The 14640-nt window shown below is 35.7% G+C and overlaps 1 protein-coding gene across 2 annotated transcripts in view; it reads left to right on the forward strand.

The window, feature by feature from the left end:
* NECTIN3 (nectin cell adhesion molecule 3) overlaps nucleotides 1-14640 on the forward strand; it is a 148907-nt gene that overhangs the window by 47163 nt on the left and 87104 nt on the right. For both annotated transcript variants that reach the window (XM_055420900.2, XM_088836843.1), the window contains exons 3-4: nucleotides 7407-7703; nucleotides 11033-11150. In XM_055420900.2, coding sequence (XP_055276875.2) covers nucleotides 7407-7703; nucleotides 11033-11150 — 415 coding nt within the window. The remainder of the gene's footprint in view (nucleotides 1-7406; nucleotides 7704-11032; nucleotides 11151-14640) is intronic.

Here is a 14640-nt window from a genome sequence, read left to right on the forward strand (position 1 = left end):
ATATTAGGGCAGAGTTTCTTCACCATGGCATTGTTGAAGTTTTGGGCTGGAAATTTTTGCTTTGGTAAACTGTCCTGTCCATTATAGACTGTTCAGCAGCCTTCATGCCATCTACCCACTAGATAACTAGTAGCAGTTCCTTAGATGTTGTGACAACTTAGAATGTCTCCCAACATTGCCAAGTGTCCTCTGAGGGACCACTGAATAATCTGTTGATTGTTCAAAGGATTTATATAAAGTCAAGAATTAAAGGCTAGAAATGTAGAGTAGGACCACCTTAAAGTAACTTGAATATCACGATTGGGAATTTGAGCCTTGTATTACTTGAAATGCAAACTGAGCATTTTGTATTTCTCACTTCTCTTATTCTCAAGTTCTGTTTATTTATTTTATTTTTTATTATTTTTGACTGTACCACATGACACATGAGATCTTAGTTCTCTGACCAGGAATTGAACCCATACCTTTAGTGAAAAGTGCGTAGCTCTAACCCCTGTACGGCCAGGGAAGTCCCAGATTCTTGTTGTTTAAAGTGTGGTTCATGAACCAGCAGCAGTGGTATCACTTGGGAGATTGTTGGAAATACAGAATTCAGATCCTCCCCAGATTTGTTGAATGATAAGTCTATTATAGCAAGATCCCCAAGTAATATTTATGCACAGTAGGCAGAGTTTGAAAAACACTACTTTGACCATCTTCTCACCTTGCTTAGAGAGATGTCTAACTCATACACTTAATTTGTAAGTAATGTGATGAAAGTTGTGATTTAGGAAGATCAGTCAGGTGTTTTTGATGGCTTAAAAGGAAGAGTCCTGAAATCATAACTCCTCAGATGGGAGGCCATGAAAGCTTGAAGTTAATTTTCTGACACTTGAGTGAAAAAGGGAACTATTAGGAAGGAAAAACTAACAGAACTCTGTAACTGACTATATATAAGAAACCAAGAAGGTTTGAACAGTGACAGGTTTTGAGTCTTAGTGGTTGAGTGAATTATGTTGCCATTAATTTAAATTGGCACGTCTGAATGAAAATCATCTTGGGGATTGGGAGGATGAGATGATGAATTCAACCTTTGACTTACAGAGTTGGAGGGTACATAGACAAATGATACCAAGTTTTGTATCAAAAGTGAATAAAATTAGGGATCATTCAGGCAGTAGTGTTTATCAGATAAAAGTTTTTAAGAGACATACAGAAAGTAACTGAAGTTTTATTAGGGCGTGGATGAGAAGAAATAGAGATGAACAGTTCAAAAACATAGCTTTGCAAAAAACTGGTAGAGTAATATTATTTATATCAAGAGAAGATAAAGTTTTTAAGATTGCTCTAGCACATTTTTCCCACAATGAGAATCAAGCCCTACAGAAATGATTTCAGTGACCCATTTTTTTCAGTGCTCCTGTGGTTGGCTCATACAGCTTCTCAGGTGGCGCTAACAGTAAAGAGCCCACCTGCCAACGCAGCAGACATGAGAAACGCAGGTTCAGTTCCTGGGTTAGAAAGATCCCATGGAGGAAGGCATGCAGCCCACTCCAGTATTCCTGTTTGAAGAATCCCATGGACAGAGGAGCCTGGTGGGATACAGTCCATAGTGTCACAGTCAGACACAACTGAAGCAACGTAGCATGTGTGGTTGGCACATAGCTACTCTCATTCTAAATGCATATCCCAGAAGTTAATTCATTACTTAGAGCTGATACCTGAAGGCATTAGAACTTAATTCTTTTGGAACTGATTGGGAAGAACTGCACCAAGTATCAGATTTCTACCAAGTCAGTCAAAGAAAATAGACAAAGAAAAGCATTGATTGTGTAGATTAGGCAGAGACAGTGACATTAGTGTTTCAAAGGAGTGGTAATAATAGATAGCTGAACGCTGGGCTGGAAGAAGCACAAGCTGGAATCCAGATTGCTGGGAGAAATATCAATCAATAACCTCAGATATGCAGATGACACCACCCTTATGGCAGAAATTGAAGAGGAACTCAAAAGCCTCTTGATGAAAGTGAAAGAGGAGAGTGAAAAGGTTGGCTTGAAGCTCAACATTCAGAAAACTAAGATCATGGCATCTGGTCCCATCCCTTCATGGGAAATAGATGGGGAAACAGTGGAAACAGTGTCAGACTTTAGTTTTTTGGGCTCCAAAATCACTGCAGATGCTGATTGCAGCCAGGAAATTAAAAGACGCTTACTCCTTGGAAGGAAAGTTATGACCAACCTAGATGGTATATTAAAAAGCAGAGACATTGCCAACCAAGGTCCGTCTAGTCAAGGCTATGGTTTTTCCCGTGGTCATGTATGGATGTGAGAGTTGGACTGTGAAGAAAGCTGATCACTGAAGAATTGATGCTTTTGAACTGTGGTGCTGGAGAAGACTCTTGAGAGTCCCTTGGACTGTAAGGAGATCCAACCAGTCCATTCTAAACGAGATCAATCCTGGGTGTTCATTGGAAGGACTGATGCTAAAGCTGAAACTGCAATACTTTGGCCACCTCATGCGACGAGTTGACTCACTGGAAAAGACTGATGCTGGGAAAGGTTGGGGGCGAGAGGAGAAGGGGATGACAGAGAATGAGATGGCTGGTTGGCATCACCGACTCTGTGGACATGAGTTTGAGTGAATTCCGGGAGTTGGTGATGGACAGGGAGGCCTGGCGTGCTGTGATTCATGGGGTCGCGGAGAGTAGGACACGACTGAGCGACTGAACTGAACTGAACTGAACATAGAAAAACACTTTTGAGAAAATTGAACAACAAATGTCCCATATCAGAAGAGTTGTTGTATAATTGATTGCTTCTTGATATATGAGATTTGTATAGTTGTTAAAATTGTAGTTAAGAGAAGTATTGCTGCTTGAAAATAAAATAAGCCACAAAATTGTAGGAATGCCATGACTGCATCTGTATAGACACTGGAAACAAAAAGAGAAGTGGAAGTATGATAATGACTATATTAGCATATTATAGTTGTGGATATTTTTCTTTGATTTTTTTCCAATTTTTAGTAATACTTTTCTAATAATAAAAAAAAGACTTCTACTGCCAGACGTGATGGAGTAACAGGGATTGGATTTACTCTTTCTCTCTCTAACAAGAAAACTAACCAACTAGTTTTTAGTCATTGGGCAATAGGCATGATGGGATTATGATCCCTGAAAGAAGGAAGATAAGCAAGAGTTCTACAGTTGCTCCAGCCTCCTGTTTAGTCAGTCTCCAGTGGCAACTCAGTGACAAGGGCTTCAAGTAAAGAATGCTGGTCTCACTGAGCTTAAGAGATGGATTGCACAGGTGTTTAGAATTTGTGGATCAGAAAGTAGAAGGGAGTATCCAAGAGAAAGAATGTGTGTGCTTTAGAGACCTACAGAAGGCCCTCTGAAGTCTTTGTGTGCTTTAGAGACCTGCAGAAGGCCCTCTGAAGTCTTTGGTTTAGAACTTACTGTGTACATGTGGAAGACACTTTGGAGGTGGGGGAGAGAACCAACAGAAAGAAGTGGTCTTAACAATCCTGGAGTTAATGCAGGGCTGGGCAACCATCACATTCCTCCAAATTAGAGTATGGAGGCCACTGGGTAGGAGAGGGAGCAACAGTAAAATCTCTAGGGACAAAGTGCAGAGAAGTTAACTAAAACGTTAGGAAATATGAGAAAAGTAACTTTAGAAAGCCAGTGTAGTCTACAACCAGGGGCTTGATTCCCTTCAGAAGAGTAGAAATAATATAAATTTCCTCAAAGATAAAAACCTCTATTGATGGCACAGGTTATTCACACCGGCTCTGCCATGGTTGGGGGATGGGCAGGTGAAATATTAAAAACCATTGAAAACTTCAAAGAAATAGCAATATAGTAAGGAATATACACTAAAATCTAAGAAAAAGTAGAAACATAGAAGTAAACCTAGCTCTGAAAGCTGAAATCTGTATTCAACCTTGGGGACATTCAACAATTCAGAAGAGATACCTAAGATGATGAACTAAGATTTTGAGAGCCTTGAGAAGTGAGAGAGACAAATATCTAAATGTAAGTCTGCTCAAGATGGGATGTCTCATAACTTTTCTTATATTGTCCTGGTACCCAACGACTTAACATTTTTAGAAGAGTAGTTCACCCACAGTAAACTAGCCTTATTACAGACTTTGAGGCTTGGTTTATATCACTTGAGTAATCTGAAATTGAGATCCTCGGCTGGATAGTGTTCTTAGAAGCTAGTTTAGCAGAAGAAAAGAAAGATCTTTTTCTGGAAGAAAGGTAATACATTCTAAGCCTCAAATTATTTCTTCCTTAATTATTCAAATTCAGACATACAAGTAAAGAAGACCCCAAAGCAGCCAGTGCAAGCAAGAAGAGAAATAGACCTGTATGAAAGTGAAAAACGAGAGTGAAAAGGTTGGCCTGAAGCTCAACATTCAGAAAACTAAGATCATGGCATCTGGTCCCATCACTTCATGGGAAATAGATGGGGAAACAGTGGAAACAGTGTCAGACTTTAGTTTTTTGGGCTCCGAAATCGCTGCAGATGCTTATTGCAGCCATGAAATTAAAAGACGCTTACTCCTTGGAAGGAAAGTTATGACCAACCTAGATAGTATATTAAAAAGCAGAGACGTTACTTTGCCAACCAAGGTCCGTCTAGTCAAGGCTGTGGTTTTTCCAGTGGTCATGTATGGATGTGAGAGTTGGACTGTGAAGAAAGCTGATCACCGAAGAATTGATGCTTTTGAATTGTGGTGCTGGAGAAGACTCTTGAGAGTCCCTTGGACTGCAGGGAGATCCAACCAGTCCATTCTAAAGGAGATCAATCCTGGGTGTTCATTGGAAGGACTGATGCTAAAGCTGAAACTGCAATACTTTGGCCACCTCATGCGACGAGTTGACTCACTGGAAAATACTCTGATGCTGGGAGGACTTGGGGGCGGAAGGAGAAGGGGACAACAGAGAATGAGATGGCTGGATGGCATCATCGACTCGATGGACATGAGTTTGAGTGAACTCCGGGAGTTGGTGATGGACAGGGAGGCCTGGCGTGCTGTGATTCATGGGGTCGCGGAGAGTAGGACACGACTGAGCGACTGAACTGAACTGAAGATGTTGGAATTATCTGACATAGATCATTAAACAACAGTGCTTACCATTTGAAGGGATAAGTCAATCTGTTGAATTTCTGCAGAGAACAAGAGACTGTCAGTCGTGTCCGTCTCTGTGCCTGCATGGACTATATAGCCTGTCAGGCTCCTCTGTCCATGGGATTCTCCAGGTAAGAAAGCTGGAGAATTCCCTTCTCCAGGGAATCTTTTCCATCCAGAAACTGAACCTAGGTCTTCATTGCAGGCAGATTCTTTACCATCTGAGCCACCAGCAAAGCCCATATATGTGTGTGTGTATAATGTTTATGTATATAGGTATATATATAATGTGTGTATATATATATATAAAATGTATATGTGCGTATGTGTGTGGTGTATATATATATATATGTTTCTATATTTATCTCACATAGTAATTTGTCCTTGAAGTACAGAGGTAATTCTTAGTACAAGCATATCTCGGATATAATGTGGGTTCAGTTCCAGACCAATAAAGTAAATAGCACAGTAAAACAGTCACATGAATTTTTTGGTTTCACAGTGTTATAAAAATTATGTTTGTACTACACTGTAGTCTGTTAAGTGTGCAATAGCATCGTCTTAACAATGTATGTAATTTAGCTAAAAAATCATTGTATTGCTAAAAAATACTTACCATCATCTGAGTCTTCAGCCAGTTTTAATCTTTTTACAGTAGTAACATGCAAGATTACAGATCATCATCATAACAATATAATAATAATGAAAAAGCTTGAAATATCATGAGAATTACCAAAATGTGACAAAGAGATAGGAAGTGAGCAAATGTTGTTGGAAAAATGATGCTAATAGATTTGCTCAATACAGGATTACCAGAAGCCTTCAGTTTGTGAATAATGCAGTATCTGTGAAGCACAATGAAGTGAGGTGTGCCTGTATATAAAAAAGTTGACCGATGAATTTTATACATTTGAATTAAAAGCTTCTGCTCATCAAAACACACTATAAAGAAAGAAGCCCTAAATGGTAGAAGATATTGCACATATAATCAGAAATGGTCTCTCCCCAATCAGTAAGAAAAAAAAATGGATTTAATAGGTATTTTCAGAAAAACCCCAGATGGCTCATGAACAAGACAAGATTCCTAGTGTCATTTATAATCTGAGAAATTAAAAACAGGATCTCTATTATATGCTGTTATATACTTACAAGATTGTCAGACACTGAGGAATCTGACAGTATCAACTGTAGTGGGTATGTTGGGATCAGTCAGAGTGCTAAGACTGAGAGTAAATTGGTATTGGTACTTTGGAAAGCTTTTTGACATTATTTGGTAAAGTTGGAAATAAACATAGAAGCAAGAGAAAAACTAGAGAAACTTTTTTTACAAATATACCAAGATACATGAGTGAAAATGTTTCTCACAAAATCGTTTTTTTCCAAAGAAGAAACAGCACCAATATTCAACAGTAAATGAACATACAGTAGTTAAGACTAATAATTTATACAATTGTATGCAAATCTCAATGGTCTAAAAGTAAAACAAAGAATTGCAAAATAATAATTGAAGGCTAAATAATCCTACATGAATAAATCTCAGGAACAGAAAATTGAGACAAAAATATATTTTAAAAATGAGCCAATTAAAATTTTTGGAAATGAAAAAAGTCTTTTAGATTAAAAACTTAATGGACACAGTAAACTACAGGCTGGAGCCAAAGAACACATGAAATGAGTACTAAGGAATTTATGCAGAAAGCATATGAAATTTACTAGAAAATCTGAAGAGATTGCTAGCATGTATGTGGAGGGTAGATTTAAAGGGTCTAACACTAAGGTTACTTCTCCTGCTGAGGATCTTATATCAGATAAAGGTAGGTAGCATGTACATTTCAGTAAGCATAACTGTTAATGACACTATATTTTAACAGCTGTAATTTAAATATAAACATTTTTACCACGACTTGAAACGTTATATATTAAAATTGCTTTATTATTTTCCATTTCTGAATAACAGTACCTTTAACCTCCTAATGGAAATTATGATTAAATTCGCAGATTTTTTTTAATATGTTAACTTTGGAAGAAACTCATTTGTCCCTATTAAAAAAGGTGTATCTCTATCAGGGCAGGGAAAACCATCTTTGTGATGGTTATGTAAAGTATTGCTTCTAGACTGGCCTGACTCAGCCTTTTCTTGTTCTAAGAATCCATTTGGTGTTGGCATTTAGTGTGTGTGTATTTTACATTCAGTTGTCCCTAAGTTTATGAAATGTGGCTAGATATAGCTTGGAAGTAGTAAATATGCTCTTAATTGAAATGTAACTAATTTTTTAAAATTTAAACAGTTGAACCTACTGTGAGCCTGATAAAAGGGCCAGATTCTTTAATTGATGGAGGAAATGAAACAGTAGCAGCCATTTGTATCGCAGCCACTGGAAAACCAGTTGCACATATTGATTGGGAAGGTGATCTTGGAGAAATGGAATCCACTACAACTTCTTTTCCAAATGAAACAGCAACAATTGTCAGCCAGTACAAGCTTTTTCCTACCAGATTTGCCAAAGGAAGGAGAATTACTTGTGTTGTAAAACATCCAGCCTTGGAAAAGGACATCCGATATTCCTTCATATTAGATATACAGTGTAAGTAAATGATAATGTTTGCTTTTTAAACATTATGTGTTTTAATTTTATTCCTCTAACAATTCTGTAGCAAATTGTATTTAGTTTGAATATGTTGTATTTGTATATTGTTGTAGATTTTCCTTGTTGACATTTTTTCTTAATTTAAACAAAAATATTTTCATGGAAATTTCATTTAACCAGAATATTACTGTCAGTTTATAAAGGCAATGATTAAAGTTGCTGTCTAACTTAAAATTATTTATCCTTGTCTTTTTTAGACCTTAAAAATAGGCTAGACTTAGGTGAATTGTGGAAAATCCAATTAATTTAGCTGTTCATTTTTATGGCTGCTACCCATGATATTTTCAGTAAGAATCTTTTAATTTCCTAGATGCATTTTAATTAGCTGGAAAATTTGTTCTTTCAATATTATTTGTAGTCACATTTTGTTGATGACATTCTAAGATCCTTATAAAGGTAAAACAGTAAAGTGATCGTTGGGATAAAGTTCAAAGCTGGCCCATCCTGTGCTTCTTTACTTCTTAAAGAGCTGCTCTCTTATGTGTGTGTTTGTGTGGAGAGATATATATATATATATGGATATCATATATATATGATACATATGTGTATATACTTTCCCCTTTTTATAAAGTTTCTCACTTTTTATATATTCTTTGTGTAGCATTTTAAAATTTGAACAAGATAAATGCAGATAGCTTATAGTAAAGATAATGAAAGTTAAGTAGGTTAAAGATAAAATCATGAGACGTCTCTGGGTTCTTGTGTCATTTCCATCCATGCACAGATCATAAATCTAGATAGGTTTTTGAAGGAGATATTCTGTTTTTTGTTTTGTTTTTTTGATATGACATGCATGGAATTTTAATTTACACATATTCATTACACTTCGTGTGATTGTTTTGAAAACTAATTATAAGGATCTTTTTCAACATTTGTGGAGTTAAACTTGAGAAGCTATCTTATATGGATTTTATTAGTATTTTATTCTTGAGTGCAAATACAGTCCTAGTAGTAGTCCCTTCTCGTAATTTGTCAGTTTCCATGAAGGGTTGTTTACAAGACTCCTGCTTATGTCAAAATCCAGGCATGCTCCAAGCCTTTATATAAAATGGCATATAATCTACACACATCCTCCTATGTTCTTTAAATCATCTGTAGATTGCTTATAATACATACTACAATGTAAATGTTAAGTAAATAGCTTTAAATTTAATGTAAATACTATGGAAATAATTGCTGATATGCAGCAAATTCAAGTTTTTATTTTTGAACTTTTCTAGAATTTTTTTTTTTCCTGAATATTTTTCATCCACAGTTGGTTGAATCCACAGAAGCTGAACCCATAAAGATGGCTGGCTGTACCTTCTTTTCTCCTCATTTTTCTATCTTGTACATACTCTTAAATTTTTCTTTTTTCTTATAAAATTTAGATTCAGTTGTTAAGTCCATTAATATTTTTCTCATATGTATTTTCTCTTCCCTGTGTCTAATAATGACTGAAATTTTCATCAGTTATTATACTATTATTTTTTGTTTGCCTAATTGCAGGTTTTAAATACAAAAATATTTCTCCTGATATAAGACTTTGTAATTACAGCTTAGACTTATTGGCCTGCACCTAAAATATTCTTTCTTGCTGTTGTTAATTAGGCCCTATCAAACATGTAAACAAAGTTTGAGGAGATAAAAATCTTATATGCAAAATTCATATCTCAAAATTTAGAGGTATTCTTTGAGGATACTTTAACATCTGTCTTATCCTCCGTTGAAAATAAACACACAGATATCTGTACTGTTCTTTCAGCAACATTAATTATTACCAATTTTAAGTTAGAAAAAAAATGTTAATTCTTGGTATTTATGAGGCAGACCTTTTAAAATTATTAAGGTAATTGTACCTTAGTAGAAGAAGTTTAACTTTTTACCGCTGTTTTTTGTAAACCTTACTTGACTTCAGGCTTCCCTTCATAGTTAAAAGACTGACCTGGTCTCTCTCTCTAACTTCCCGTCTGGCCTGCTGTTTATCTAGTTTACTTGTGTAGCTCACAGAAGGGTGGAGGGTCTCTGCACCACACTTAAGTATCATTTCTTTACCTTCTCTCTTATCATTCTATATTTTTCCTTGTTAGCCCTCATAATGGATTTTTGTTAAATTTTTTAAAAATGTTATCTTCCCTGTTACCATTAGAATATAAGTATTATAAATACAAAATATCTATACTAAATATCTCCAACAGTGCCTGTCACTTAATAGGAGCTAAATGAATGATGGTTCAGTGAATGATTAGTATTGGAATTCAATTTGAAAGTATACATTTATATTGATGTTCAGTTCAGTTCAGTTCAGTCGCTCAGTCGTGTCCAACTCTCCGCGACCTGTGGATAATTACTTGTTTACTTATATAGTACATATGCTAAAAGACCTTTGGATACATTGAATGGATAAAAGTTCATGTTTTGGAACAGTTGAGGCCTCAGAAAATTTGCTTTTGTTGTAATTATAGTCTTAGAAAATTTGTCATATCTCTCATGCCCTATGAATATTAAGTGTATGATATTAATTATATTAATTGTAATAGAATTTATTTTAATATTAGTATAATATAATATTAATTTTGACATAATATTGTAATATAACATATTAAATATATGAATATTATATTTTATAAATTTTTATAATTAACTTGATATTTCTTAGGGCATATTTCCTTTCACATTAAACATTTCTTTAAAGACAGTTTTATGTAGTGACTATGTGCTTAAATGCCGTGTCTCTATCAAATTACTGTATTTTCTTTGTTCATATATTTCTGCATATTTCATAATAGAACTCATATTTTGCTTTTGGACAAAATTCTTACATTTTGTCCAAAATGACTAGAATTGTACATGCTTATTGTTGTCTAGTGTTTGGTGCTCATTGTCCACTCATTCATTCATTCTTTTAGTTACCCAGTGTTTATTGAGTTTGTTGTTGTTCCGTTGCTGAGTCGTCTCCGACTCTTTGCAACCCCATGGACTGTAGCCTGCTGGTCTCCTGTGTCCATGAGGTAGGATTTCCAGGCAAAAATACTGGAGTGGGTTGCCATTTTCTTCCCCTGGGGATCTTCCTGATCCAGTGATCAAACTCACGTCTCCTGCTTGGCAGGCGGATTCTTTACCACTGAGCCACTTGGGATTCAATACTATATTCCTTATTTCTTATGTGTATGAGAGAAGGAAAGTACACAGCTTCTAAAGTTGTAAAGTTGTTAATACTTTATCATTGCATATTGCATCTATTGTTAACAAAAGATAATCTGCTGTATAATGCATTTATTTTATAGATGCTCCTGAGGTTTCAGTAACAGGCTATGATGGAAACTGGTTCATAGGAAGAAAAGGTGTTAATCTCAAATGTAATGCTGATGCAAATCCACCACCCTTCAAATCTGTGTGGAGCAGGTAATAATGTTGATAGTTCTAAAGAGGAATTATTTACAAGTGAAAAGTGTTCTTCAGTACATATTTGAAGTTGTTTTTATCAGTGTAATATATGATGACAGTAATAGCTGGAAATTAAGGGTTTCTACCTGTTTTTCTGTTTCACCTATCCCCGCCTTCAGTCCCCTCAGTTCTGTTTCTCAGCAGCTACCTTGGCAACTTTAGTAATTCCTCCTGGCATTTATCATCATAGGTCTTAAACTTACTTCTTAAACTACTGATTTTTAACACTGTCTATTGACTTATTATGAAAGTGAAAATTTAGTTTTATATCTACCTCTTCACAAACATACCCATATACATATTCCTGCCCTTTGTCATCCCAGTGAAATTAAGCTAGTCTCAGTGACATTAAGCAGCCTTTAAATTGTGTAATCATTGCCTCCCTATAATAGATAAATATTATTTACTGAGAAATAAGTTCAGTTCAGTTCAGTCGCTCAGTCGTGTCCAACTCTTTGCGACCCCATGAATCACAGCACACCAGGCCTCCCTGTCCATCACCAACTCCCAGAGTTCAGTCAGACTCACCTCCATTGAGTCGGTGATGATATCCAGCCATCTCATTCTCTGTCGTCCCCTTCTCCTCCTGCCCGCAGTCCCTCCCAGCATCAGTCTTTTCCAGTGAGTCAACTCTTCTCATGAGGTGGCCAAAGTATGGGAGCTTCAGCTTTAGCATCAGTCCTTCCAGTGAACACCCAGGACTGATCTTTAGAATGGACTGGTTGGATCTCCTTGCAGTCCAAGGGACTCTCACGAGTCTTCTCCAACACCACAGTTCAAAATCATCAATTCTTCGGCGATCAGCTTTCTTCACTGAGAACTAAGTAGTATACTAGAATTCTGTTTTCTTTTGTTTTTTAAAGCTGTTTGTTTTTCCTGAGGTTAATAATTCCTTTTTCTTACTTGTATAGTTTACTGACAAGCCTTAATTCTCTTTATCTTTGAAATTTCAGACTGTTCTGCTGAGATTTCATTCTTATTTCTCAGTATTTGCAACTTCCACCCCCCCCCCAACCCCAGCTTTTCAATCTAGAGAATTTTATCTGTTACCTGTGAAATCTTCTTTTTCTCTATTTTTTTCTTCCTTTATTTTTTTTTTTTTGGTCATTTCCCCTAATTTTTTTTTTTCTTTTCTGTTTGCTCATACTAGAATTCCTATTTATTGTATACTAAACATTCTTTCTTTTTCAGTTTTCAAATAATTTTTGTTGTTCTCCCAAGATTTCTTTGATTTTTTTCCCATTGATTGAAAATTTTCTTTTGAGATATTTTCAGTGTTTCTGAGAGTGTTTTCTTATTTGTTCTTTTTCATAGAATCCTTTTCATCTTTTATGGATGTATCTTCTTGTTCTAAATCGGGATACTAGAGTTATTTCCTTGGCAGAGTTTTTCTGTTTCTTACATATTGTTTCTTTTTTCTTCTAGGTTCTTTTGTTGTTGTTGTTTGGTCTTTTATTTGGTAGATATTTCTTGATTATCTCAGTTGTCCCTTCATTTCACAATGATGCTTTAAAATGCTTAGTGGAAACTGTGTAGTGGGGAGTACTTATTGGGTCGATTCTAGTATAGAAGAGGTTATTTCCCTGGAGAAGCTTTAGATACGTGGAGTTCTTTTTTTCATGAATTAACCTTCATTATTTTGCCTAAAGCATGAATACCTGGTGTCTGTGCAGAGTTGAGTGGAGTCTGTTGTTTTGTTTTTTCAATGTTCAACTAATCTCCTATTTTTAGCCCTCTGCCTTACTGACCTTCTGCAGTACAGTGGTTTAGACTCTGGATCTTTGACTTCTTTGGGCCAAATTGGCTGCGTTCTTATTTGTGTGCCTCCTGCAAGGGCTTCAGCCGAAAGCAGAGCTTTTCAGCCTTGACACTGCTGACATTTTGGGCTCAATAAATCTTTGTTGTTGGAGGCAGTCTTATGGACTGTAGGATATAGTGGCATCCCTGGCCTTGCTCCTCTAGAGTCAGTAGCACACACTTTCCCTGCTTTCAGCTATGACCACCAAAACTGTTTCAAGGCATACAAGATATGTCCCCTGGAGACAGAATTACTTCTGTCTTTTTTTGTCTGTCTTCTGTCTGGGAAACACTGGCCTAATGCATATATTGTTTTCCCTATCTGTTTTCTGTCTTGTAAAAGTTTGTTGATACATCTTGTATGATGAATTCTGCCTCCTTTTCTCTTTCTCCTTGTTGGTCTTTAATAGTTTTTTCATTCCTTTGCTCCTGTTTTAGGTGGAATTTGGTGGGATCAGAGAAAGAATATATTTGGTTAACCTGTTGTCTTTAAGGAAAGATAAAGTTTTAAAGTAGTGAAGGCCTTCATTTACATTTTCCTCCAATTGGGAAGCAGGCATTGGTTAAGATGTGTGATAGGGTATTTCTGAAAGTCATACACTTCTGAGTTCTCATTCTAGTGTCTGTACTTGGAGCAGACTTTTGAATAAATCATTTAACCTTTCTAATCCTTTGTTTCCTCATTGATAATAGTACTCCATAGAGTTTTTGTGAGGGAAAAGCTGATGAATCTAAACCATGTAGTATAGGTACAAGAGCCTGTAAGATGTTTAGCATGTCCTTTGTTGTGAGTTTAATATGGTATTTATATTTTTGTAGCTTATTTGAATAAACACCTTTAAAGGATTATATAAGCCATTTTTATATTTCTCAGAATTAAAGGGATTAGAATTTAGGGCTCAAAGTACAGAGCTAATTGGTAAGATACATAGACTTCATTCTTGTACTCCTAGAAAAAGAGTTCACCTTTTGAAAGCTGATGTTTGTAAAAGTGTTCTTTCCAAAGTCCTCTTAAGAAGAAGAAGATATGAAACTTTTATTTTTTAAGTAATTTAAGAATATTACCTTTACCCTTCAATGCTAAATTCAAGTCACAGCAACTTTAAAAGGTTTTACTGGTTGTTTGGATCACAGAACAAAATCCTGTCTCTAGTGTTGGTTTGTTTCTTTGCACCTTTTCAGTGTTACTTTGCTCTTACTCCCTTTGTAATTAGTTGGTCTACTAATGTGCTTAGATCACTGAAAACAAGGACCAAATCTTTCTTACTTGTGCATTTCAGCAACACTATGGTAAATGGTTAAGTTCTTAATAATTAAATAATGGATGACTGAGTGAATGAGTGAATGAACTTTTTGAAAATCTGCTTAACTCAAACTATAATACTAGTTGAGTACCTGGGTTTACTTCACTTTTTATCCTCTTCTCTTAATAAAAATAATTTATGGGCTGTAAAAACACTTTCAAAATAAAGACTTAATTGGTTCCTCCTCACTCCACAGTGGGATATACCCTGACATGGAAAAATGATGTAAAACAGTATACATTTAGTTCCATTGCAATGAATAGCTTTAGAGTTCTTACAGTGAAATTTTATTCCTATTATACTTTATAGAGTAATGTGTACACCAGATAGAACCTTTTAGCCTAATT

This window comes from Moschus berezovskii, chromosome 1 (genome assembly GCF_049115385.1).
Source record: "Moschus berezovskii isolate FMDL1 chromosome 1, NW_MosBer_1.0, whole genome shotgun sequence".
Lineage (NCBI taxonomy): Eukaryota > Metazoa > Chordata > Mammalia > Artiodactyla > Moschidae > Moschus > Moschus berezovskii.